Source organism: Rhincodon typus, chromosome 1, assembly GCF_021869965.1.
Source record: "Rhincodon typus isolate 14 chromosome 1, sRhiTyp1.1, whole genome shotgun sequence".
Lineage (NCBI taxonomy): Eukaryota > Metazoa > Chordata > Chondrichthyes > Orectolobiformes > Rhincodontidae > Rhincodon > Rhincodon typus.
The window spans coordinates 83444172-83469190 of NC_063332.1; the positions used below are offsets into that span (position 1 = coordinate 83444172).

The 25019-nt window shown below is 41.8% G+C and overlaps 1 protein-coding gene across 9 annotated transcripts in view; it reads right to left on the reverse strand.

The window, feature by feature from the left end:
* LOC109919982 (LIM and calponin homology domains-containing protein 1-like) overlaps positions 1-25019 on the reverse strand; it is a 186370-nt gene that overhangs the window by 28363 nt on the left and 132988 nt on the right. For 5 of the 9 annotated variants that reach the window (XM_048600247.1, XM_048600260.1, XM_048600251.1 and 2 more), the window contains 3 exons: positions 17566-17679; positions 12241-12333; positions 8160-8339 (listed from right to left, as the gene is read on the reverse strand). In XM_048600247.1, the coding sequence (XP_048456204.1) occupies positions 8160-8339; positions 12241-12333; positions 17566-17679 (387 nt within the window). The remainder of the gene's footprint in view (positions 1-8159; positions 8340-12240; positions 12334-17565; positions 17680-25019) is intronic. The other 4 variants (XM_048600286.1, XM_048600279.1, XM_048600275.1 and 1 more) reach the window with 1 other exon arrangement.

The following is a 25019-nucleotide window of genomic DNA, read 5'->3' on the forward strand; positions in this document are numbered from 1 at the left end:
GACCCTTCTTCAGAAAAATTTTTCTGAAGAAGGGTCTAGGCCCGAAACGTCAGCTTTCCTGCTCCTCTGATGCTGCTTGGCCTGCTGTGTTCATTCAGCTCTACACCTTGTTATCTCTTTGTTTTAATATTGTTCACTTGGCAGCAATACACTCTTTAAAGTTTGAAACAAAATTGATTGATTGATTTATCGTCATGTGTACCAAAATAGAATGAAAAGCTTTGCTTACGAGCTACACAGGCAGATCACAGCAAGCAAAGGACGTACAGATCAAAAAGACTTAGACGCATACAGGTTCATTATTTGAGGCTAGAGTCCACTCACCACTCTGATAATGGACAGAAAGAAGTTGTTCCTGAACTTGCTCATGTGTGTATTCAGGTTTCTGCATCTTCTGCCTGATGGGAGAGGTTGAAGGAGGTCATTACCAGGGTGCGATGGGTCTTTGATAATGTTGGCTGCCTTTCTGCGACAGCGAGCCATGTAAATAGGGTCAATGGATGGAAGGTTGGCTTCTGTGATGGTCTGGGCTGTGCACACAACCTTCTGTAGTTTCTTATGGTCCTGGGTAGAGCAGTTGCCATACCAGGCTGTTATACACCCAGACAGTAGCTTTCAGTGGTGCATCTGTAGAAGTTGATGAGGGACCTTATGGACCTGCAAAATTTCCTGAGCCACCTGATGAAGAATAGGCGTTATTGTGCCTTCTTGACTGTCACATTTACGTGGGAAGTCCAGGACAGGTCATCTGTTATTGTCACTCCAAAGAACTGGATGCTCTTCACTCTCTCAACCTCAGTTCCGTTGATAGAGATGGGGGCGTGTTCTCCTCCTTTCTTTCTGAAGTCGATGATCAGTTCTTTAGCTTTGCCAATGTTGAGGGACAAATTGTTATCATTGCACCACATCACCAAGTCCTCTATCTCCCTTCTGTATTTTGACTCATCATTGTTAGATATTTGTCCCACTACAATGGTGTTGTCAGCGAACTTGTAGATGGCGTTTGTTTGGAATTCAGCAACACAGTCATAGGTGTACAGCGAGTACAGTTGGGGGCTGAGTGTTATTGTGGAGTTTATCCTCACTGATTGTGGCCTATGAGTCAGGAAGCTGAGGATCCTGTTGCAGAGGGCAGAGTTGACACCAAGGTCACGCTGTTTTGAGAACAGTCTGGAGGGGATAATGGTGTTGAAGGTGGAGCTGTAGTCAACAAGCAGGATTCTGACGTAGGTGTCTTTGTTGTCCAGACATTGCAGGGATGAGTGTGGGCTAGGGATATAGCATCCTCTGAGAACCTGTTATGTCGGAAGTAAACTGTAGGGCATCGAGTCAGGTTGGGACACTGGAGTTGATGTGAGCCATGACCAGCCATGACCAGCCTCTTGAAATACTTCATGGCAGAGAAAGAAAAGAATTCTACACTACTACTATACAACTTAAACTCTATCCCTTGATAATAAAACCCAAATGCATGCACCCTCATTCATAATTAGAACAATCACAGATTTTTCACAGACATTGTGTGTGAAACAAAAATATAAACAGGGATCAAAGATCAAACTTCCACTTCACAATGGTAGCTCAAATTGTCTTTCACAATTACACGTTGATTTCAGCAATGATGATGTGACACCTGTAAACTGGTGGTTTTTCTTCAAATGCTTGCTGATCCATTGTACTGTCTTTTCTTGTTCAAGTTTATTTTTAAGCTATTTGGTTTCTCCTCACCCACACAAAGAGGGGAAGAGGGACATGTTTTCAGTTTGCCTACTCTAGTGGTTTCTGGTTGTCCTGAACTTACAGATTTGTCAAATATATAGCTCAACTAATCAAAGGCCTGAGAACAGGCAGTCTTTCCTCAACTCAAAGACTAACTGTTATTGCATTACTGACATAGCACCTTATTGTCAAGTTCTGTGATATAAGTAGACAACTTTAACTTCTTCAAGAAAAGGATGATTCTCCTTCAGGAATGGTGGCACCAAATCCAAGAGAACGGTGAAGTCCAAAGTCCCAGCCTCCACTAATTGAGCAAGCCAAATGGTGGGGTTCTTCTTTGGGGCTATACCCCAAAAGATCAACCTCAGGTCTGGAATGCCCTCTGGTGGCTGGCCACCTCCTTGTTTGACATTTTTTTTTTGCCCACCATTTGTAACTTTGTTTTTGAGAGAAATGGATAGTCTACATTACCTGTATGCAGTTATAGTGCTGGAGTGCCTGCAGTGGACAGTGATTCCTGGAGCACTGGCTTCAGTATGTCTGGTGTCTGATAACTGAAGAGTTTTTAAAGCTACAGACGCAGCTCCACTTGCTAAAGAAATTACATACAAGATCTCTGTGATCTCTCTTCCATTGTAGCATGGGTAGGATTCATCTGCCTTTTTACTCTGATCTTGTCCTAAAGGTGAATGTGGAATGATCTGAGAATTTTTTGAGCCTGAACCATGATGTAGCCTCCAAAATAATTGATACATCCAAACCTATATAAGATTTAAAATTAGTTTTCTTATGATTTTCCTGTGATTTCTGAATAGCAGAATTCACCTTGAGAGTCAGCACAATCAGGGGAAATGAAATCTTGCACTGACTCTGCCACATTTCTTTGGGAAGAGCTCATCTGACTTCTCTGTGTCCTCTCCTGTAGGGATACCTGCTGTGGTCTGTATTTAATTCTCTGTGTTGCTGATAAAGCCGTGACACAGTCCACTTGGCACTCATGACCGTCTATGTAATTGGGTTGGATTGAGATTCCACTGGTGGGTTCCTTAATGCCATCAACAGTGCCCTGTTTCTTCATGAGTTTGCTGTTGATGAATTTTCTAAGTGCTAGATTCTTCCACATCTCTGTAATTTTAATTTACTGTAATGCTTTATTCACTCTGGCTGATTGAATTTTCTTATTACTTGCTGTGTTCTCTGTGGTGGGCTAGCTTCAGTAACATGCAGGAATTTCCTTCTTGACGGTTCAGCGTCTTGGTCCATCACTTAGTACTTCCTGTCACCTCTGAGCTTCTCTTCAGATAAATCCCCAGCTTTTGGGTTTGGATTGCTAGGCTGATATCATGGTTTACCCTGTAACACTACACTGTCGCTGGGCTTCAATTTGAGCTCTTACTGTCGCTTGCCTCTGGTCTTGTGGGTCTACAGCTACAATGTGGAAACGTGAGGCCGACACTCTTGTGAGTGAACATTACCAAGCTTATTAAACATTAACTATTTACAAGGCATGGTAATAGATAATGTGCCACTGAAGCCTTACAGACTCAGACTCCAGATTCATATGATTTGACTACACTATGACATAAGTCCTTTTACACACACGCAGTACCTCAGATTCTTAGAGCAGAGGAATAATTCGCCTTTTACAGGTAAATAAGAAATGCTGCATCTATATTAAAATGCAAATGCAATGGAGACATTGCGACTGGGTTTTTACAACATTGCTGTAACTTTGGTGGAAATTCCATTGAAGCATGTAAGCATGAAGCATGAAGGACTTCCGCTAAAGTGAGAACAATGGAGCAGGAGAAACCCTGAGGAAATTCATCTCCTTCAAAACAGTGGGAATATTCCCCACTGCCAATATTATGGAAGTTTGTCATATGTTCTTTTGATGCATGTAGTAAAATACAATGGTCAAAATTAAGCAATAGGTACATTTTTAAAAGAAAAAAATGTTGTCTTATTAATTTTTAAAACTATATTATTTCATAGGACGTGGGTTTGTTGGCAAGGTCACCATTTCTTGTCCATCCCTAATGGCTCTTGAACTGAGTGCCTTGACTTGTCTTAACTTAATAAAAACTTGTCTTAAAAAAAACAGGAATACCAGGAGAGATAAAATTTTACTGGTCATCCAAAAAACACCAGGTTTATGCTTTTCAGGACTCAAATTCAAAATCACGGCATCTCTTGACTAGTCAACTGAACTAGTAATTGAAGGAATGCAGCATAATCTGATGAACATATGACACTGACTACATTTTTTCACATGGAAATATTCTAAATTTAGCTTCCAGATTCTTACATTCCTACTGCCAGTGAATGGATCCATCTGTTGCTAGCTCAGTGTTTCTTCAACACATCACCAAAGCAATGCACAATTTAGCCACCTAGTATCTTAAATAGGTTAATGTTTTTCCTGAAATACTGGATAGAGAAATGTTCTCCAATTATGTTCAGTATTTGTTCACCGATACTACCTGTTATGTTAACTTATAGTCACTGGATTAGCAATCTGCCTTCACATTCTGTATACCGTCCCTCGTGTTGTGCAGCATTATCATCATGCTAAATGTGACAGACATCGAACAGATCTAGCAATTCAACACTGGGTATCCATGAAGCACATAGGACATCAGCAACAGAATCATACTCCAATACAGTCTGCAAATTCACAACCCAGTATGTCGCCCACTCTACCATTACCGTCAAGCCTAGGGATCGATCATTGTTCAAGAGTAGACGAGGGCAAGCATATCTACAAATGACCTTATGAAGCTCAAAGTAGAGCTGTTTGCATGTTAAATAGCACAAACAGCAGATGGTACAGCTAAGTGATTCCACAACTCGCAGATCACATTTAAATTCTGCAGTCCTGCCACATCTAATCATGACTGGTGGTGGACTATTGATCACCACACTGGATAAGAAGGCTCCACAAGACAGAACCCAGCACATTATTGCAAGAGACAAGACTAAAGCATTCACAGCAAACTTCAGCCAGAAGTGTCAAGTGGATGATCCATCTCAGCCTCCTCCAGGAAGTCCGCAGCATTACCCTACATGATATCAAGAAATAGTTAAAGCATTGGATACGCAAAGGCTACAGGCCCTGACAACATTGTAGCAATAGTACTGAAGACTTGTGCTCCAGAACTTACTGCTCCCCTAGCCAAGCTCTTCCAGTACAGTTACAACACTGGCATCTATCTGACAATGTGGAAAACTGCAGAGGTTCAAAAAGCAGAACAAATCCAACCTGGACAATTACTACTCCATCAGTCTACTCTCAATCATCAGTAAAGTGATGGAAGGTGTCATTGACAGTGCTTAGCAACAACCTACTCACTGATACTGAGTTTGGGTTCTGGCAGGGCCATTCAATTCTTGCCCTTATTACAGCCTTGGTTCAAACTGGGACAAAAGAGCTAAATTCCAGAGGTGAGGTGAAACTGACAGCCATTGACATCAAGACCTGTTGGGGAAAGATCTCAGATAGAAGTCTGGAGAGGTTCCTGGTACAGTGTTCACTGAATACTCTGGCCCTTCCAATTGAGTACTGCATATTTATACATTTGCACTACAATATTTGCATGCAACATTAAATGTTATTATTAGCCATATCCCCCCAGTCTATACATCCAGTCCTGTAAAACACATGACCAATGATGGACATCTCTATGGACAGCCCTAGGTTCCCCATGATCTCATGATGTTTACCAGATCATTATCATCAGGCCATGGGACCTTATAATGTAACCTATTAATTTACATTCCAATGTTAATGGTCAGACTCTTTCTCAGATATTTGCCAGACTTGCTTATCTCTAAGGACTGTTCAAATTCTGTTATTCATTGCTATCCTTATGAAATTCTGTTATTCATCTATATTTCCTACTATTCTAATCACAGGAGATACAAAAAGATACTAATTCCTACTAATTGCTATAAAATTCATAATTTCAGTTCAAACATAAGGTTAGATATCTATGAAATTATACAGTTACACCTAATGTTAGAATTCTTCAGCCAATGAGTTGTGAACAGCTTCTGTCCCACCTGACCATGGAAGGTCAGGTAAACACTGGCCCTCCATCCTGCAACTGCGATGTAACTCATTCTAGTCACATGCTGTCTTCGAAGATGAAATTTGCTGACTCTACTCTAAATATTTCTACATTAACTCTTTTACTTAATAAGACAACATCTATTCCATTAATAAGGCTTAAACTCAATCACTTTCACAGTTCAATGAACTTGTCTGAACTCCTAGGGTTTTACAAGACATAATTTTGTTCTCCTTTTAACTTATCACTTGTCTCGGTTACTGTGGGATCATACTTTTCTTTTAATTCTTGCTAAACTACAAACTTCAGCATGTTTGTTCCCAGACATCTCTTATCAGACTGTCTCTTACAGACATCTGCAGCTGTGGTTTGTACAGAACTCCCTGTATATTAATTTGTAAGATTCTTTGTTCTGCCTAGACCCCATTACCTTGGAATTATCTTGTTCTCAAAGCTATTATTGTCCTAGCATATGATCTCACTGTAATGCTGAACCAGGCAAGCTAATTATGTTACTGCAGCTAAAAATCTTCTCTGCCATATTTATGCTAACTAAAAGCCCACAGGTAGCCATCATGTGCCACATCTGGCCATGGGATGTCCCAATAAGGCTACGTTTGACTGAATGCGGCATCAAGGAACTCTAGCAAAACTGGAGTCAATGGGAATAGGAGGAAAACTCTCCGCTGGTTGGAGCTGGCAAAAAGAAAGATGGTTGTGATTGTTGAGGTCAACTCCACGGTGTCTCTGCAGGAGTTCCTTAGGGTAGTGTCCTAGGCCCAACCATCTTTAGCTGCTACATGAATGACCTTCCCTCCTTCATAACGTCAGAAATGGGGATGTTCACCAATGATTACACAATATTCAGCATCATTCACAATTCATTGGATACTGAGGCAGTCCATGTCCAAGTGTAGCAAAAATATGGATGATGTCCAGGCTATGGCTGACAAGTAGTGAGTAATATTCATAATATGCCAGGCAATCATAATCTTCAACAGGAGAGAAGCTAACCATCATCTCTTGACATTGAATAGCGTCATCACGACTGAATCCCCTACTATCAACATCCGGGGGGTTTATATTGACCAGAAATTGAACTGAACTAGCCACTTAAATACAGAGGCTACAAAAGCAGATCAGACACTCAGAATCCTGCAGTAATTAAATTCCTATCCAAGGAATATTCTAAACAGGATAACTGTTGGTACTATACCATATAGATGTTTAAATGATAGGCAAATAAAGGGTAATGTTCATCCTATTTAGTAACTCACCTCCTGACTTCGCTAGAGGCTGTCCACCACATACAAGGCACAAGTCAGGAGTGTGTTCGATTACTCCCCACTTGTCTGGATGAGGGCAATTCCAACAACACAAGAAACTTTACACCATCCAGGATAATGCAGCCTGCTGATTGAACACATTCACTAATATTCACTCCTTCCAACACTGAGTAGCAGCAGTGTGCATTATGTACACGATGCACTGTAGAAATTCAGCAACCCTCCTTAAATAGCACTCTCCAAACCCACAACCACTTCCATCTGGAAGACAAATAGAGCAGATATATGGGAACACCACAAGCTGCAAGTTCCCCACCAAGCCACTCACCACTCTGAATTGAAAATATATCATCGATCCTTCACTGTGGCTGGATCAAAATCCTGGCATTCCCTCCCAACTGGCATTGTGGGACCATTTACAGCACAGGGGCTGCAGCAGTTCAAGAAGGCAATTCACCACCACCTTCTCAGGAGCAACTAGGGATGGGCAGCTGACATGCTGACCAGCCAGTGGCAGCCATGTCCCATTAAAGAATTGATAAACAAATCCAGCAGTTGTGATTTCAAATCCCACATGTTAAATTGTACAAGCAACATTACCAAACCTGGCACCATTCATAAAAATGATTACGAACTGCTAGATTATTGTAAAAACAAGTGGTTCTTGAATATTCTGCTTCCCCTGGTCCATATCGCTTACTTATTTATATCTCAGCTTTTATGATCATTAATTAAGAAATGATAAATGCAGATAAATATATTCTGGGATCCACTAAGAAGACAGCGCCTTGTCACAACTACTTTCCTTTTATTTGTGTGTCTGAGAGGACATTTCTTCTTGCTGCTACATGTACACACTGAGATAATATGGTCTTCTTAGTTATTTTTCCTAGAAATCTATTAAAAGTTTAAACAATTTGTCTTTAAGATTAAGACAATATTATTAATTAATTAAGCAAACGTCATGCATAGAGCTAGAATCAAATGAGGAATCTAGTATTTCTGATAACCGTAACACTAAAATAGTCAGTGTTACATTTACAGAATTAAATGTTTCCACACACTCTAAGCAAAACCAGCTTACTGCATCTTTCTGCAATTGGACATTCTTGTTCTCCAGGTGCATGGAGGAACCCTCAATGAGCTCAGGATGAGAGTCTCCCTCAGTTTTTGATGGGCAGATCCACTCATTGGGACGATGGACAGACAATGCTGGTGATCGTGGAGTCAGGGGGGGCACTGTTTCCTGAATGATTTTACATTCCTAGAAAATGTAAAATTGGAAAGATGTGAATCACAGTTGTGTATAAGTACTCTAAAGCTTCTTTGCAATTCTTTTTGTTCACGGGATATGGGCATCACCAACTAGACCAGCATTTATTCCCCATCACTAATTATCCAGAGCGCAGTTAAGGGTCTGAAGTCACATGCAAGCCAGACCAGCTTAATATGACAGGTTTCCTTCCCTAAAGGAAATGGGTGAGCCTGATGGGTTTTTAAAAGCAAATTATTTTCATTACACAATCACTACTGGGCTAACTTTTTATTCCAGGTTGTCATTAAATTAAAATTTCTCCATTGATCATGGTGCAATTAATTGGATAACCAGATTTTGTAGTGCTTGTGCTCATCAGTAGATGTCACTATCACATTTAATAAAGGGATAACATTATATATCCAGACAAAATATTGGCCAAGAGATTGTGATGATAACTCTGGTAAAATTATCCATGCTCCCTGTCATGATTGCACCAAAAGAGACAGCAATTCCGGAAGATGCAGAATATTGTGCAAACCAATAACGATTCTATGTTTTCCCAGAGACCCTCTCAGACTGCAACCAATGGAAAACCAATGCACTTACAAAAATTCTCACTCTTAAATACATTTTGGAAAGGCAAATCAGGGCAGGACTTATACACTTAATGGTTAGGTCCTGGGGAGTGTTGCTAAACAAAGAGACCTTGGGGTGCAGGTTCCTAGTTCTTTGAAAGTAGAGTCGCAGGTAGACAGGATAGTGAAGAAGGCGTTTTGTACACTTGCCTTCATTGGTCAGTGCTTTGAGTATCGGAGTTGAGAGGTCACAATGCGACTGTACAGGATATTGGTTCGGCCACTTTTAGCATATTGCGAGCAATTCTGGTCTACATCCTATAGGAAGGATGTTGTGGAACTAGAAAGGGTTCAGAAAAGATTTATGATAATGTTGCTGGGGTTGGAGGGTTTGAGCTATAGGGAGAGGCTGAATAGGCTGGGGTAATTTTCCCTGGAGCATCGGAGGCTGAGGGGTGACCTTATGGAGGTTTATAAAATCATGAGGGGCATGGATAGGGAGAATAGACAAGGTATTTTCTTCGGGGTGGGGGAGTCCAAAACTAGAGGGCATAGGTTTAAGTGAGAGGGGAAAGATATAAAATAGACCCAAGGGCAGCTTTTTCATACAGAGGCTGGTGAGTGTATGGAATGAGCTGCCAGAGGAAATGCCGGAGGCTGGTACAATAACAACATTTAAAAGGCATCTGCATGGGTATATGAATAGGACGGGTTTAGAGGAATATGGGCCAAATGCTGGCAAACGGGACTAAATTTATCCAGAATATCTGGTCAGCATAGATGAGTTGGACCGAAGAGTCTGTTTCCGTGATGTACAACTCTAAGACTCTAAGTTGCAAGTCACAATAAAAATTTTTGAAGAAGTTACACCTTATTGAATAAAATGTGACCGGGGTTTTAATGATACCTTAACTTCCTAAAGACTTCTAAACATCCTCGTGACCCTGAAAAACTAATTATATATCTATGGGATGTGAAATCACTCCAATATGATAAAAGTATTTTTACAAAAAAATTAAAATAATATTTTGTTAATGTTTATTTCTATTGCTAATTTAAGTTCTATTTAAATTTAGACCAGTGACGTCTACATCCTGTGAATTAATGAAAAAAAATTTCCTCATAGTCTGAACATTTAAATTAAAAGTTAAAATTTTAAAAGCTTTTAACTTCCTGGTCTACTATTGGTGAGAATGGCTTGATATGATTGGCTGTTTTCCATGTATGCTGCCATCCCTGTTCTGGTGTCAGATTTTGCTGACTTCAAAATCTGGGGCATTATCAATACGCAAACGGCTCCTTCATTTTTAATTCTGGGGACAAAAGCAGGTGTTAATGTTACTGGACTCAGTAACCCTGAGATGCTGATGGATGGACCAGAGACATGACTTCAAATCCACTAGGGTAGCCGTGGAAATTTTGCTCAATAAATTAATACATTTGGAATAGATTGATAACGATCATGAAATTACTGTATAGTTATAAAACTCTTTCAGAGGAGGAAATTTGCTGTCCTTTGGTGGTCTAGCCTACATGTGAGTCCAGACCCACAGCAATATGGTTGACTCATAACTGCCCCGTGAAATGGCCTAACAAGCCTCTCAGTTGTAGCCAGCTCTCCACCATTTGTTGAAGTTCAATTAGGGATGTGCAAAGAAATGTTGGCCTCAGTAATGACCTTACCCATAGCATAGGATTAAAAAAAAAATCAATCATTAGACTGCTGAAAGTTATGAGAAACTTTTTCTCTCTTTTGTTTTGAAGGTAATGATTTGTGCTGGAGAAAGGTTCAAGCAAATTATCTACTTTCCAGTTCATTTGTTGAGTATCTATTTCTGACATACAGATTAGTAATAAGTGTCAGTCGACTATTTGACTGTGAGGTATGTCACATTGAAACATAATCAAACCCTCATTTTAGAAATGACCATAAATGGGTCATATGCTTTTTTAAACATTGTTTATGTTATGGCACTTTAGAGCTCACACTCCTACTCGGATGCTCAGGAAACAATGAAGACAAGGTAATCTGTCTGTCCCTTTCCCTTTGTTACTGTCAGCAAAGATAAATACCCTAGTCTTGTCTGACCCTCAGTCATGTCCAACCCATTTCCTGCACTTCTGCCCTCACCCCTTCTCTTCTCGCCCATAACACCAATAGGATACCCCTGGTCCTCACTTTCCAGCCCCCCAGCATCCACATCCAGAGAATCATTAGCTGCCATTTCCACCACCTTCAGTGGTATACCACCACCAGACACATATTCCCCTCCCCTTCCTTGTCAGCCTTCCACAGGGACCAATCCTTCTGGGCACCCTGGTTCACTCCTCTTTACTCCCAACACCTCCCCAAGGCACCTTCCTATTCAATCACAGAAGGTGCAACATTTGCCCATTTTCTTCCTCCCTCCTCACTATCCAAGGTCTCAGACACACCTTCCAGGTGAAGCAGCAATTTACCTGCACTTCACTCAATGTAGTCCACTGTATTTGCTGCTCACAATGTGGTCTCCTCTACACTGGGAGACAAAATGCAGACAGGGTAACCACTTTGCAGAACACCTATGTTCTGTCTGCAGAAATGACCCTGAGCTTCCAGTTGTCTGCTGCTTCAACATACCACCAAGTTCCCTGGCCAACATCTCTGTCTTGGGCTTGCTGCAGTGCTCCAGCGAAGCTTAGTGCAAGCTGGAGTGACAGCACCTGATTTTTCGCATGCAAACTCTGCAGCCTTCTGGACTCAATATCAAGACCAAAAATGTTAGGGCTTGAGCACCTTCTTCCATGTCCTTGCCCCACTCCCACACACCAGGCTTTCACCACGGCCAATTTCATCCATTAATGATTCCCATTAGCAGCTTTTCTTTCTCTCCAGCTCATCATTATCCATTCCTTTGTCTGCCCAACTACTGTCTTCGCTCTCTGGGCTCTATTGCCACCCCTTGTTGATTTGTTCTATCCCCTAACCCCATCACCATCACCCCAATATTTAACATTTATAAAAACCTTTTCCTAGTCACAATCAGTTCTGAAGAAGAGTCACTGGACCTGAAACGTTAACTCTGCTTTCTCTTCACAAATGCTGCCAGACCTGCTAAGTTCCTCCAGCAATTTCTGTTTTTGTTCCCTAGCCTTGTACCCTAGGTCCAAAGGAAGGATAAAACCTTGGACCTTTCTGCTCGTGCAGTACCAAATAATATTTGTTTACAGAGGAATTAATCACATTGTCAGTGGGATTATATAAAGAGACTGAAATTTTAGTGACAGCAAAGTGATTTCAAAACTGAAGTTGAGTATTAGACCACAAAACAGTGGATTGATTCCTTGCTTACCTCTTCATGGTATCTACGTTCCTCTTCCTCAACCTCTCTTTGTGCTTTTTCCCATTCCTGGCGGAGTTTTTCTTGCTCCTTTCTGTACCTTTCCTGTCATAGAGTAAAACATTGATGTCACTTTTCATTCCCAATCAATGAGCTAAACTTGGAGGAATAGATCAGTTATTAAGCTTTTCTCGCACAGACTCATGCCTTTGTCTCTTTTGGTGAAAATGTCATTAAGCTAGTTATTAAATGATTTCTTTGTTGCTTGTAATGAAGTGAATGGAAATTTAGCAAGTTCATTACTTTCCTTGTAATTGCATTCAGCATTTCAGAGCAAGTACATTCAAGCAAGACAACCAAATATATTAAAAGATTATTAACTAGAGTGAGAATTCTAACCACATCCAATATTACTGCCACCACCAATTTTAAAATACATAACATGTAAGATATACTTACAGAACAGGTACAGTCCATCCTAAAATAAGTTGGAGCACCCAGAAAATATTTAAGTATAATATTTACATAACTTTGCAATCGTATAATTAGGACATATTACAGCGAATGTTAGAAACGTCACAAAATTATTCCTATGGTCTTTCATCTTAGTGCATTTGTTTGTCCTCTCACTTAGCCCTGAAAATGCATTATTTTAAAACAAAGTTGAAATGTGGAATAACAAGAAATATGGATGACCAATGTCATTGAACCACATGCATGCTCTCAGATCTTAGCACAAACATTTGATATCCCATTGCTTTATTACTGCATCAAGGTCACAAACCAAGGTTATTGAGTATCAAAGGTTAAGTCCCATATGACCAGCACATGCATGACTGTTAGCAATCAGTCTACCTCTTAAAATAATTCCATGCATTAAGCTGTGACATAATTATGTTTAAATCGAGCCTAGAGTAGGAGGACATGTGGTTAGGATCTCATGGTTGAGAAGAAAACTCAATTTATGGTGAACTCATGTTTTAGCACATGTTTTATCAATCTAATACTGAGCTTATTGTGTCAAATGTACAATCAATTCAGTATGAACATTATTAGACCAGCTAGGTCACATTTGACTTCTCCATCTACGATAACAATATGGTTTGTCGGCTTGACAATGTACTGGCATAGTGCTATCTTCACTGTGATAGCTGAAGACAGTTAAGTGCCTCAGAAATTGACTTTTATCATGCAATGCATTTAACCATATCTATTCATGACCATGTTCTGACCCCACGGGCAGCTGGATTTAAATACATTTACAACTGTAAATCCGTAAACTGAAAAACTTGGCTCTAAGATTAATTGCTGTGTCACTCTGAAGCCTTTTTAAATATTTTCGTGGAATGGAAGTTGCCAGTTGCTGGCTAGGCCAGCATTTATTGCTTATCCCTATTTAAGTGGCTACTTGTATGACTACGATATTTTTGCAGAAAGACAGACTAGTGTTGTCTATAGTAATTAAGGCCCTGTTAGAGTAAATGAGATAGAATTTCCAAAAATGCCTCATTTGTGCCAGCAACATTCACACATGAATATTCAATGAAGGCAGGGGCTTGATGTTGTAATGCACTCATAGGAGGGGTGGAGAGTTAGCATCTTTTGCAAAGTTTGTAAGTGATGAATCAATCCTAACTCCCTCAACTTCACACTTGGACTCCTAAAGTATTTCATCTGTACCAATTGCCCTTTGTCCCTGAGTAAAACATGCATTCTACAAATAGAAACCTAAACCATTGAGTATTCTAGAAAACTTCAGCTTGATCTTGCATACGGAGGAGTTACTGGATAGTATGCATGAATACAAATGCTGGCCAACTTCTCCTTCCTCCAGCATGATGAGTATCATTATACATACATCAGATACGGAGTTACCACGGTTCATTGTTGGGAGTTTCTTGTTCCATTTTTCTTTTTCACATCTTTGTTCTCCCTTCAATAGTCCTAAACTCCATCAGGTAAACTGTCTCTAGAATATGCTTTAAAAATATTTATAGATATTAGGATGACAATTATTGTCCCATATTGGTGAATGATTTGGGGTATCCTCTCCAGAACTAGTACCTCTAAAGATTCTGACCACACCATCGTAGTTGAGGCTTATATGTTCAGATAGATAATTACTCTATATTCCTCTCCACTTTCAGGCCAAGGTCAACAGTTACTGCTCCACCCTAGTTACTCTAGGAAGCTGGTGCCAAGACTTCATTTATGAACCGCTGATAGTTTCTCTACGTTTTGATTTTACACAACACTGTGAACTTGCCTGATGAGAGCCAATCAGACTGCAGATGAGAGTCAACTAGGTGAAGAATCAACCAATTAATTTAAACAAGTGTAATACATGATCAATGTATATTTATAATATTGCTAAAAGTTTAATTCAAGCAGCCTAGGTGAAAGTTAAGAAAGCCAAGGATTTAACTATTCTAACTTAGATTCAATTTTCACAAGCCCTTAGCCCAGAGGTCACACTAATGCAATGATGATTGGGGATTTGGCAAAGCATCACATGTTATTGTTAACCATGTCACCATCCCTGCTGAAAGTCAGGAGCAATTATTTAGCTCTCACTAAGGGATGCAAGGCAGTTGCTTTGTATAGTTGATTAAGACACTCCACAGTACGTCCCTCTCTCTGTCAACTATGTCTAGTAACTTTTACTTCTGACAGTGTTGAGCTAACATGTCCAGCAAAACACATGCAGACATTTATGTTGATTGGAGACTGTGAATATCATGGGAAATATGCTCCATCAGCTGGCTTCACAGATTAGATTGTTTAACTACTTGCACTGACAGGCACACCACACATACACATCGCTTTAAGGAAGTATTAAGCAAAGATGGTGACTACATGATCGACAAAAACAGATACATTTTATGCAACAATGAAAAGAAACTAAGATCATGCAGAAAGTCACAATTACAGCTGCCACAGTTTGCATCACCTCACACAATACAAAGTATCTTTCCTACTGAAGCAGTGCTGTCAGCCTTTTTCATTTTTTTTAAGAAAACTAGTCATTCACCTCCCTATATATTTATAAATGCAAGTTACTACAGTAGTCAGTAAATTACCGTTACAGTGAAGTTTTGTATTTATGGACAGCACAGCTCTGTACTATTAGCAACGAGTGGAATCTTCCCAGGCCCTGAACAACATGGTGAATGAAGATGGGAAAATTGGGAGAGACGTCTCAGGAGGAATTTTTTTAACATCGAGTGCAAAAAAAGTCTCAATTTCAACCAGGTGTTGAAATTCTTGCTACTGAGTGGTGAGAGGTTTATTTGCACAGATTAACACTCATTAATAGCATCATCATGACTAAATTACTTAGGCCTCATTAATATGCAGTTTCCTTTTCTCCCAGCTGCCAGATAGAAGCGAGATACCTTGAATTCCTGACACGAATGTTAGAGGTTACCTGGCAACTCCAGCTTGCTGCTTGCTCCTCTGGATCTCCATCTTAGACATCTGGCACCAGCAGCTCAGGGTACACTCCACAAGAAATGTGGATGTGCACATCCCACATCCATGATAGTTGGCACCCAACACATGCCAACTTCAGTGGGTCATCGTGGCACATTGCAGATACTCAATGCACACAGCACACTTACTTTGCCTTTTTGAGCTTTGCACCTGTCAGCTGGAGCTTGAAGATTCACAGGACTTCTGCCCTGCCAAAGCCAGAAGTTTGTCGTGGATGTCCACCGTCATAAGTCCAGGGATTGGACTTGTTGCTCTGTAGCACTGTGCTAAGTCAATCTCTCAGCTTCAGCCAACAGCTCACATGGCAAACGCACTCCATGTGCATCAACCAATGGACAGGTCTCAACGCTGAAGTGAAGTAGTCCTCAGTCAAGGTGGGGGTAGGGCCGGTGGTTGCTGTCAGTCAGGGAGACATGGTACAGTCAGTCACAACATCATCTGTTCAGAGTTCAAGAGGCTGGGAATGATCATTTGTCTGCTTGGGTCAGTCAGTGTCAGGGAACTCTGTCTAACTGAAGACTGGGGAGAAGGCCATTCTTACTCCTGCACGGCCAGTGCAGACAGTGAGGGGATTCACAGAACATCATTTAGGATGGATCAGGGGTCTAGTCCCGTGAATAGTCATGACTGTCTGTTCAAGCCACTTGTGAGATGAGCCACACTAAGTCTGGGGATGATTGGAAAGGCAGTGAAGGGAATATCAAGAGATATTGCTGTGTTAAGAAAATGGGGGAATCCACTGCTGGGGATTGGAAGCAGTAACTCGTGATACAGAAGGCAACGGATGGAAAGGGGAGGAAACGTAACATACAAGGTGGGGCGGGGGCACATGAGATGACAATGGGATACTTTAGGAAGGGTTGTGAGTGGAAATTATAGATTTTCAACACTACAGTGGCCGTGATGGTGGGTGAACATGACAGTGATGGGCTGAGTAAACTGTAGGGATGGGGCTCGGTGGGGGGGAGGATGAGAGTTGCAGTTGTAATTTCATGTGGTGTGTCAGAACATGTGAGGGAAAGGTACTGATGGGGCAAAGCGGGAGTGTTAATAGAAAGAAACAGGAAGGTTTGTGTCGTGAGGGGGCCTGCTTACGATGACTAGGCTGAACCTGTGACTCATTGTCCAAATCGTGGCTTTGGCTCTTTATATATTCACTCAACTCCTAAATGCAAACTGTGAATGGTAAATGGCAGTGACCACATCAAGAGTAGGTGGAGTCAGGGTTTTTTTTTTCCTGTTCCACTTATAGCGAGTGGTACAGTAGGCTAGCATCAGAAGAACAAGGTGCTATAGATGCCTGGTGCATGATTAATGAGGCAAGTTTGGGACAGTAGTGCAAGAAAACTCACTAGGCCTCATGGAGAGTCAATACAAGTGTCACTTTATCTCAGGGAAGTCATGAGTTAGAACATTAATAAAAGCTTTCAAATTTGAGTCAATTGCCCTGGAGCAGCTGGGCTGGATTTAATAGGTTAATGATTGCATGATTGCAAGTAGTATCAATTTTAACTCAATAAAATTTATACCAGAATCAGATTTCCAGAAATATATTTTATTACATTCCAGTAATTTGCTTCCTACTGTAGCAATTCTATCAGTCATTTTCACGTCAATTTTTTTGTGGTTCTGATCTGCTCAGTAGAACAATGAAACACTGCATCTCTTTCATTACCATCTTCTAATTGGCTAATCAGAACTACATTTATGGAAAAAGCATTGAGGAAGGATTAGTGTTAAGGGCCATAAGGAGGGTGCACCATATCTACCCAAACCTATGAGAAAAGCAGCAGCAAAACAACAGCACTTGGTAGCAGAGGGTCAATGCAAGTTGTGTTAATGTACCTGGAGCAAGCGTTCCTGCTCTTTCTGCCATCTTTCCTGACGCTTGCGTTCTTCTTCTGGATCCCAATACCAGCGGTCAAAACGTTTAGGGAGATTTAAAGGAGCAACTGGGATCTAACAATCCACATCAAGAGAAAGTTGTGTGACAGACTGATGTCATTTCATGATCTGAGAAATGTTATTTAAAGTGATGCTTCCAGTAAGCAAGAGAAATAATGACAGCTACTGAGGAAGGCAGACAAAAGATTAGAGCCAGGAATGGGGCAACCAAATTGTCAGCAAGAGTTTATAAGGATAGATTGTTAAATATGAAGAGTATTACCAGACATTTTTCACAATGAAACATTTTAACCATGTCACTTATGGTCATTCCTGACTGTTATGATGTAGTCTATGTTGTACAATAATGTTTATGCAATGGATTAAGAAAAGACAAGAGTGATATGAGCACTAATAATCTTTATTCCTTTCCCCCACTTCTGAAGTGATTATTTTCCTTTCTCCTGGGCACAGTCAAAGGAATTGCGATATCATGTGCCAGGGTCTTCACCCCTTCAAGGAGGCACAAAAGAGGAACAAGGCATGACTCATTCTCTCTCATACCTCTGGCTAAATAGCTATGCTGTTTATGGAATCTCCACTAGATGACACACTTGAGATTACAGAAAGTAACATAGATCTTACAGAAATAGGCCACTTAGCCCAGCTGCTCTATGCCAGTGTTTACAGTTCACTCAAGCCACCACAGATTCTTTGATCCCTTCTGTTTTTGTCTTTTCTGTGCTTCAGGTACAGCTTCCCTTTTAATCAAATCTGTCATTAATGCACCTCACATGAGCAGACCCACCCTTGATTCCTCTGCCTTGTCACAACTCTCTCCACCCTCCTATTCTTCTACAAAGGTCCTTAAATGTACTATTGGCCGTCAAATCCATTCTCATCTTTGTCGGAATGGTGTCTGAATCTCCAATATGGTCTCTGCATGCAACACATTACCAAAATCTCCCTTATCAAAATCATAAATGAAATTCTCCCTGCCTTACTCTGACAAATTCTCTCCTCATCCTGCTCAACCTGGCTGCAGTCAATAACACTTCCATCAATGCCTCTGCACTGTTTCTCTGATGAACAACCTCATGTCACTTCCATGTCTGCTCATTATTCCAGGCCACCGCTGTGCTCTATTATAACTCCCTTGTCAACCACCATGCTCACTCATATCTCCTTTGCCAACTTCACTGCCACTCATCCAGACTCTACTAAGGGTAGATGTCAGGATCCATATGGTGATGTAAGAAAATAAAACTTCTAACAATCTAAGATGATCCTTATATTTACAAACTGCAAAAAAAGCCCCTAAACACTGTCAAATATTTTGGATTACCTGAAGTGGTAAAGCTTTTGTAAAAATAAAGTTTCTACTCACTAACCACATTGAAGATGATTAATCCTTTAATAGCATCTCAAAACTGTCAAAATGCATATTAGTAATCCACCACTGCGGAGATAAGCAGTTTTAAACCCTGCGAAACTCAGACCAATAGTCATCATGGGCTCAGCTGTAATTATGTTCCTTCGGAAACATCAATAATGAATATCTTGAAACTACAGAACAGATGGCTTTTTCTGTCCTAAGCTACACCAGATGGCCTGTAAGTCAATGTACTCTAGCAGCAGTAGTCTGTTTATTTTTAACTCTAACTGGCACTGCATCTTACTTTTTATTTCATTTTTAAATAGCTGTTGCTTTAAATAATTTCAAAACATAAACAGACCTTATCTATCGTTTACAAACCTGTGATGAGGTCAGCCAGGTGACCATCATTGAATGAGTTCCCTGATTGGACCAGGTTAACAGCCCCAATCAGGGAGCCCTGGCTGACAGATATAAACACGACGGTCAGAGGTTGTGAACAATCAGAGCTGGCTCTGAGGAAGCCGAACTAGTGTCAAGTACAATGCATATGTAAATAAAGGGTAACTTGGTGATGAGATACCAACCTCTGTGGAATTATTTCAAAACTCTGACATAACTTCCCCACATTTCTGACTCCAGGACTGTACTTGATAATCTTGCAACAATGAAAATGGGGCCTGTTTGAATTCAACATTAATTTCAAGTGGCCCAACTAAGATCAGGTTTCCCGCTTGTGCAATTTATATTCAATCCCCCTTTCTCTGATGGCAAAAATGGAATTGTTCAGATGTGGAGTTGAGACCTCTGCATACAGGTTCCACCAGCAATTTTTAAAACCTCCAGAACCAGCCCAACTCTGAAAATTTGCCATGCAGTCTCCATATCTATTTTTTAAAAGAATATATTTTGGTCTCTGCTGTTTGTTATCTCACGTTCTAGAAAAGATTCAAGTGTCCTTCCTACTGCCGATAACAAGATAACAGGTTGATAGTTTACTGGATTAGTTCTACCCTTCTTTGAAAATAAACACTGCAATCTCTGCTCACCAGTCCTTTGGATTTATTCCCTGTTAAATTTAGATGTATGGATGCAATTCCACTTCCCATCCCTTCACATTCTATATATTCAGGAGTATCAATATTACATATAGCTGATATTAAAACATTTGTAACTTAAATGTAACACTAAATTGAATATTTCTAATTTTCATTTACAATCTTGCATTGTGTGCGAAAATGATTTCTAGCATGCAGCACATTTAAAATATGCAGCTATGTTTTAAGTCTCATTTTTGGGTACTCTGTTCAACTCGCATTTAAAATGTCTTTGATGCTCTACATATGTCTTAGAATTTTAATGTGTACAAATGTGCAAGATAATGCAGCTAGCTAAAAAATACAGTGGCATAGAAATCATTGTGAGGTGGAAATGGAACAGAATATTGACACACTCCAATTTAACCTTTGCTCTGTGGAGCTGGAGGAACACAGCAGGCCAAGCAGCAGCAGAGGAACGGGAAAGTTGACGTTTCGGGTCAGGACCCTTCTTCAGAAATGTGGAGGAGGAAGCGAGCTCAGAAATAAACAGAGAGGAGGGGTGGGGCTGGGGAAGGTTGGTGCGATTGTGATAGGTGAGTGCAGGTAGGGAGTGGTGGGGATTGGTCAGTGGGATGGATGGGGCGGATGGGTGGGAGGGAAGATGGACAGGTTGTGTCAGGTCAAGGAGGCGGGGACGGGAGGGAGGGTTGGACAAGGGATGAGGCCGGGGGTGGGAAGATTTTAAAATTAGTGAATTCCATGTTTAGGTCATCGGGCTATAGGCTCCTGAGGTGAAATATGAGGTGCTGCTCCTCCAGTTTGCGTGTGGTGTCATCGTGGCACTGGAGGAGGCCCAGGATAGACATGTCACCCAGGCTTCTGCCACCACCACCCCGTCATTTCTACTCCTGAGACAGTCTCCATTCCCACACCCAGCTCCAGCCACAAACCCTGCCGGGCCTTCACCATCCCCCCAGACCTCCCCCTCACTGAGAATGAACGGTCAGTCCTCAGTAAAGGACTCACCTTCATTCCCCTCCGCCCACACATCAATGAATTCTGTTCACGTTTGGACGTCGAACAGTTTTTCTGCCGCTTCCACCTCCACACTTACTTCTTTAATCGCGAGTCTAACCCACGCTCTACAGACTCCTTCTCCCATCTCCAGCATAGCCCCCATCCTCCTGGACACCACCCCAAGGCCTCCTACCCTCCCTCGACCTCTTCATCTCCAACTGCCATCGCAACATCAATCGCCTCAACCTCTCCACCCCTCTCACTCACTCCAACCTCTGCCCCACAGAACGTGTAGCCCTCCGCTCCCTCCACTCCAACCCTAACCTCACCATCAAACCCGCAGATAAAGGAGGTGCAGTGGTGGTCTGGGACACTGAACCTTTACATCGCCGAGGCCAGGTGCCAACTCACTGACGCCTCCCCCTACGACTGCTCCCTCAATTATGACCCCACCCCTAATCACCAAACCATCATCTCTCAGACCATTCATAACCTCATCAATTCAGGTGTCCTCCCAACCACAGCCTCCAACTTCATCGTTCCCCAACCTGGCACCATCCGTTTCTATCTCCTCCCCAAAATCCACAAACCCGACTGTCCCGGCCGACCCATTGTCTCTGTCTGCTCCTGCCCCACTGAATTTATCTCTGCTTACTTTGACTCTGTCTTTTACCCCGGTCCAGGAACTCCCCACCTACTTCCAGGACACCACCCACACCCTCCACCTCCTCCAAGACTTCCAATTTCCTGGCCCCCAACACCTCATCTTCACTATGGACATCCGATCCCTGTACACTTGTATCCCACACAGGTGGCCTAAAAACCCTCTGCTTCTTTCTCTCCTGCAGGCCCAACCAGTCCCCATCCACACACACCCTCATCTGCTTAACCAAACTCATCCTTACCATTAACAACTTCTCCTTCAACTCCTCCCACTTCCTACAAAGGGGGTGGCCATGGGCACCCACATGGGCCCAAGCTATATCTGTCTCTTCGTAGGATACATGGAACAGTCCCTCTTCTACTGTTACACTGGCACAATCGCCCAACTCTTCCTCCGCTACATCGATGACTGTATCGGCACTGCCTCATGCTCCCACAAGGAGCTTGAACAGTTCATCAACTTTTACAAACACCTTTCACCCCAACCTCAAATTCACCTGGACCACCTCCGATACCTCCCTCTCCTTCCTGGACCTCTCTGTCTCCATCTCTGGTAACCGCCTTGAAACTGAATCTATTTCAAGCCCACTAACTCCTGTAGCTACCTGGATTATACCTCCTCTCACCCACCCTCCTGCAAGAATGTGATCCCCTACTCCCAATTCCTCCACCTCCACCGCCTCTGCTCCCAAGATGGAGAGTTCCACTCCCGAACATCCTGGATGTCCTCCTATTTCAAGGATTGCAACTTGCCCCCTCCAGTGATCAAAAATGCCCTCTACCACATCTCTTGCATTTCCCACACTTCTGCACTCAAACTCCCTCTCCCAACAAAAATAAAGACAGAATCCTCCTTGTCCTCACATACCACCCCACCAACCCTCGCATTCAGCGCATCATTCTCCGCCACTTCCGCCACCTACAATCCGACCCCACCACCAAAAAGATATTTCCCATCCCATCCCTATCTGCCTTTCTTAGGGACTGCTCTCTCTGTGACTCTCTTGTCTGCTCCACACTCCCCACTAACCCCACCACAGCCGGCACGTTTCCCTGCAACCGCAGGAAGTGCTACACCTGCCCCTACACCTCCCCCCTCACCTCTATCCAAGGCCCAAAGCAAACTTTCCACATTACACATGGGTTCACCTGCACATCCGCCAACTTGGTTTACTGTTTCTGCTGCTCCCGATGTAGCCTCCTGTACATCGGTGAGACCAAGCATAGACTCGGAGACCGTTTCATGGAGCATCTGCGCTCTGTATGCGACAAACAACAACACCTTCCGGTTGCTAACAATTTTAACTGCTCCTCCCACTCCCTGAATGGCATGTCCATCCTGGGCCTCCTCCAGTGCCACAATGACACCACCCACAAACTGGAGGAGCAGCACCTCATATTCTGCCTTGGGAGCCTACATCCTGATGGCCTAAACATAGAATTCACCAGTTTTAAAATCTCCCCAACCCCTGGCCTCATTCCATGCCCAACCCTCCCTCTCATTCCCGCCTCCTTGACCTGACACAACCTGTCCATCTTCTCTCCCACCTATTCGTCCCATCCATCCCACTGACCAATCCCCACCACTCCCTACCTACACTCACCTATCACCATCACACCTACCTTCCCCAGCCTCACCCCTCCTCTCTCTATTTATTTCCGAGTAACCTTCCCCCTCCCCATTTCTAAAGAAGGGTCCTGACCCTAAAGGTCAACTTTCCTGCTCCTCTGATGCTGTGTTCATCCAGCTCCATACTGTGTGTTGTCTCTGACTCCTGCATTGGCAGTTCTTGCTGTCTCTTAACCTGTGCTCTGCCTGGTTTCCAGCAAGTGAGGGAAGTTAAAATTTGCCCTCAAGTTTCTGTTACATAGATTCCTTGTAGAATACTTTCATTCATGTTTCACTGAGCAAAGATAATTTCCAGGTTACCATAATAACTCACCTTAGCAAAGTCTCTCAAGGGCCAGTCACTGAAAAATGTAATTCAACATTAACTTTGTACTTTTACTCCATGCTGTGGAAGTTTTTAATTCTACTGAATGCTCCTTGCTGTATTTTTAAAAATCATATTGGGTAAACACAGTGATAAGGATAAACGTATTTTAATACTTATATTAATACTAACATTTTATGAAAATTCAATTTGAGTGTTTTGCGTCAATAGTTTCTGTTGTTTATACTTGAAACTCAATGGGTCAAAGGGCATTTTTCTGTGCTATACATCTCTATAACTCCATGACTCATGAGGTGTCAAAGCTATAACAAAACATCTAAGAGTGATTTTAGGGCTAAATCTCAATAACTACCAGCAGAATATCAAAATTAATCACAGGATATTTTTCTACTGATTATAGTGACTAGCAGAAATAATTCAGGTGGGGAAGTTGCACATCCATTTGTCATCATGTTCAATTTTTGTCTATTCTTTTGTTTAAGACTTGCATTTTGGCAGTAAAGAAAGAAGAGCAGAATGTTATTTAAATGGAGATACTGCAGCAATCTGTGGTCTAGATGGATCTGGGTGTTCAAGTATATGAATCACAAAAAGCAAGCATGCAGTGACAGCAAGTGGTCAAAAAGGCAAATAGAGTGTTTGCCTTTATTGCAAGGGGAATATAGCAAAAAGTCAGCAAGTATGACTACATCTGTGCAGAGTCTTCATGGAACCACACTTGGAGTATAGTTTACAGTTTTTATCGAATTACCAAAGAATTATATAATGTGTATTGGAAACAGTTCAGGAAGAGTTCACTCAGTTAATTCCAATAACAAGGTGTTGTCTTCTGAGGAATGGCTGTACAGGTTGGGCCTGTTGTTACTGAAACTTAGAAGAACAGGAGATGAACTTATTTGAATCTGTCAGATTCTGAGGGAGCTTATTTATACGGAGCTGAGGATGTTATTTTTTTCCAGAGTGTTTTCAAACTTGGAATTCTCTTCCCCATTGAGCAGTTGAGATTGGGTCATTATACATATTTGAGGCTGAGGGAGACAGATTATTGTTTGTATTGGGAAGCAAGGGTAACAGATAGACAGGAAAGTGAAATCAGCTACAATCATACTGAGTGCCAGAACAGCTCAAACGCTTGAATTGCCTCTTCCTGTTTCTATTTCTGATGATCTTTTTTGTGGTTAATTTAAAAATGGAAATATGGCAGTATGTGCAAATGGAAGTTAAATGGACTAGCTGGGTTGAATAGGAGATAGTAGGAACTGCAGATGCTGGAGAATCTGAGATAACAAGGTGTAGAGCTGGATGAACACAGCAGGCCAAGCAGCCTCACAGGAGCAGGAAGGCTGACGTTTCGGGCCTAGACCC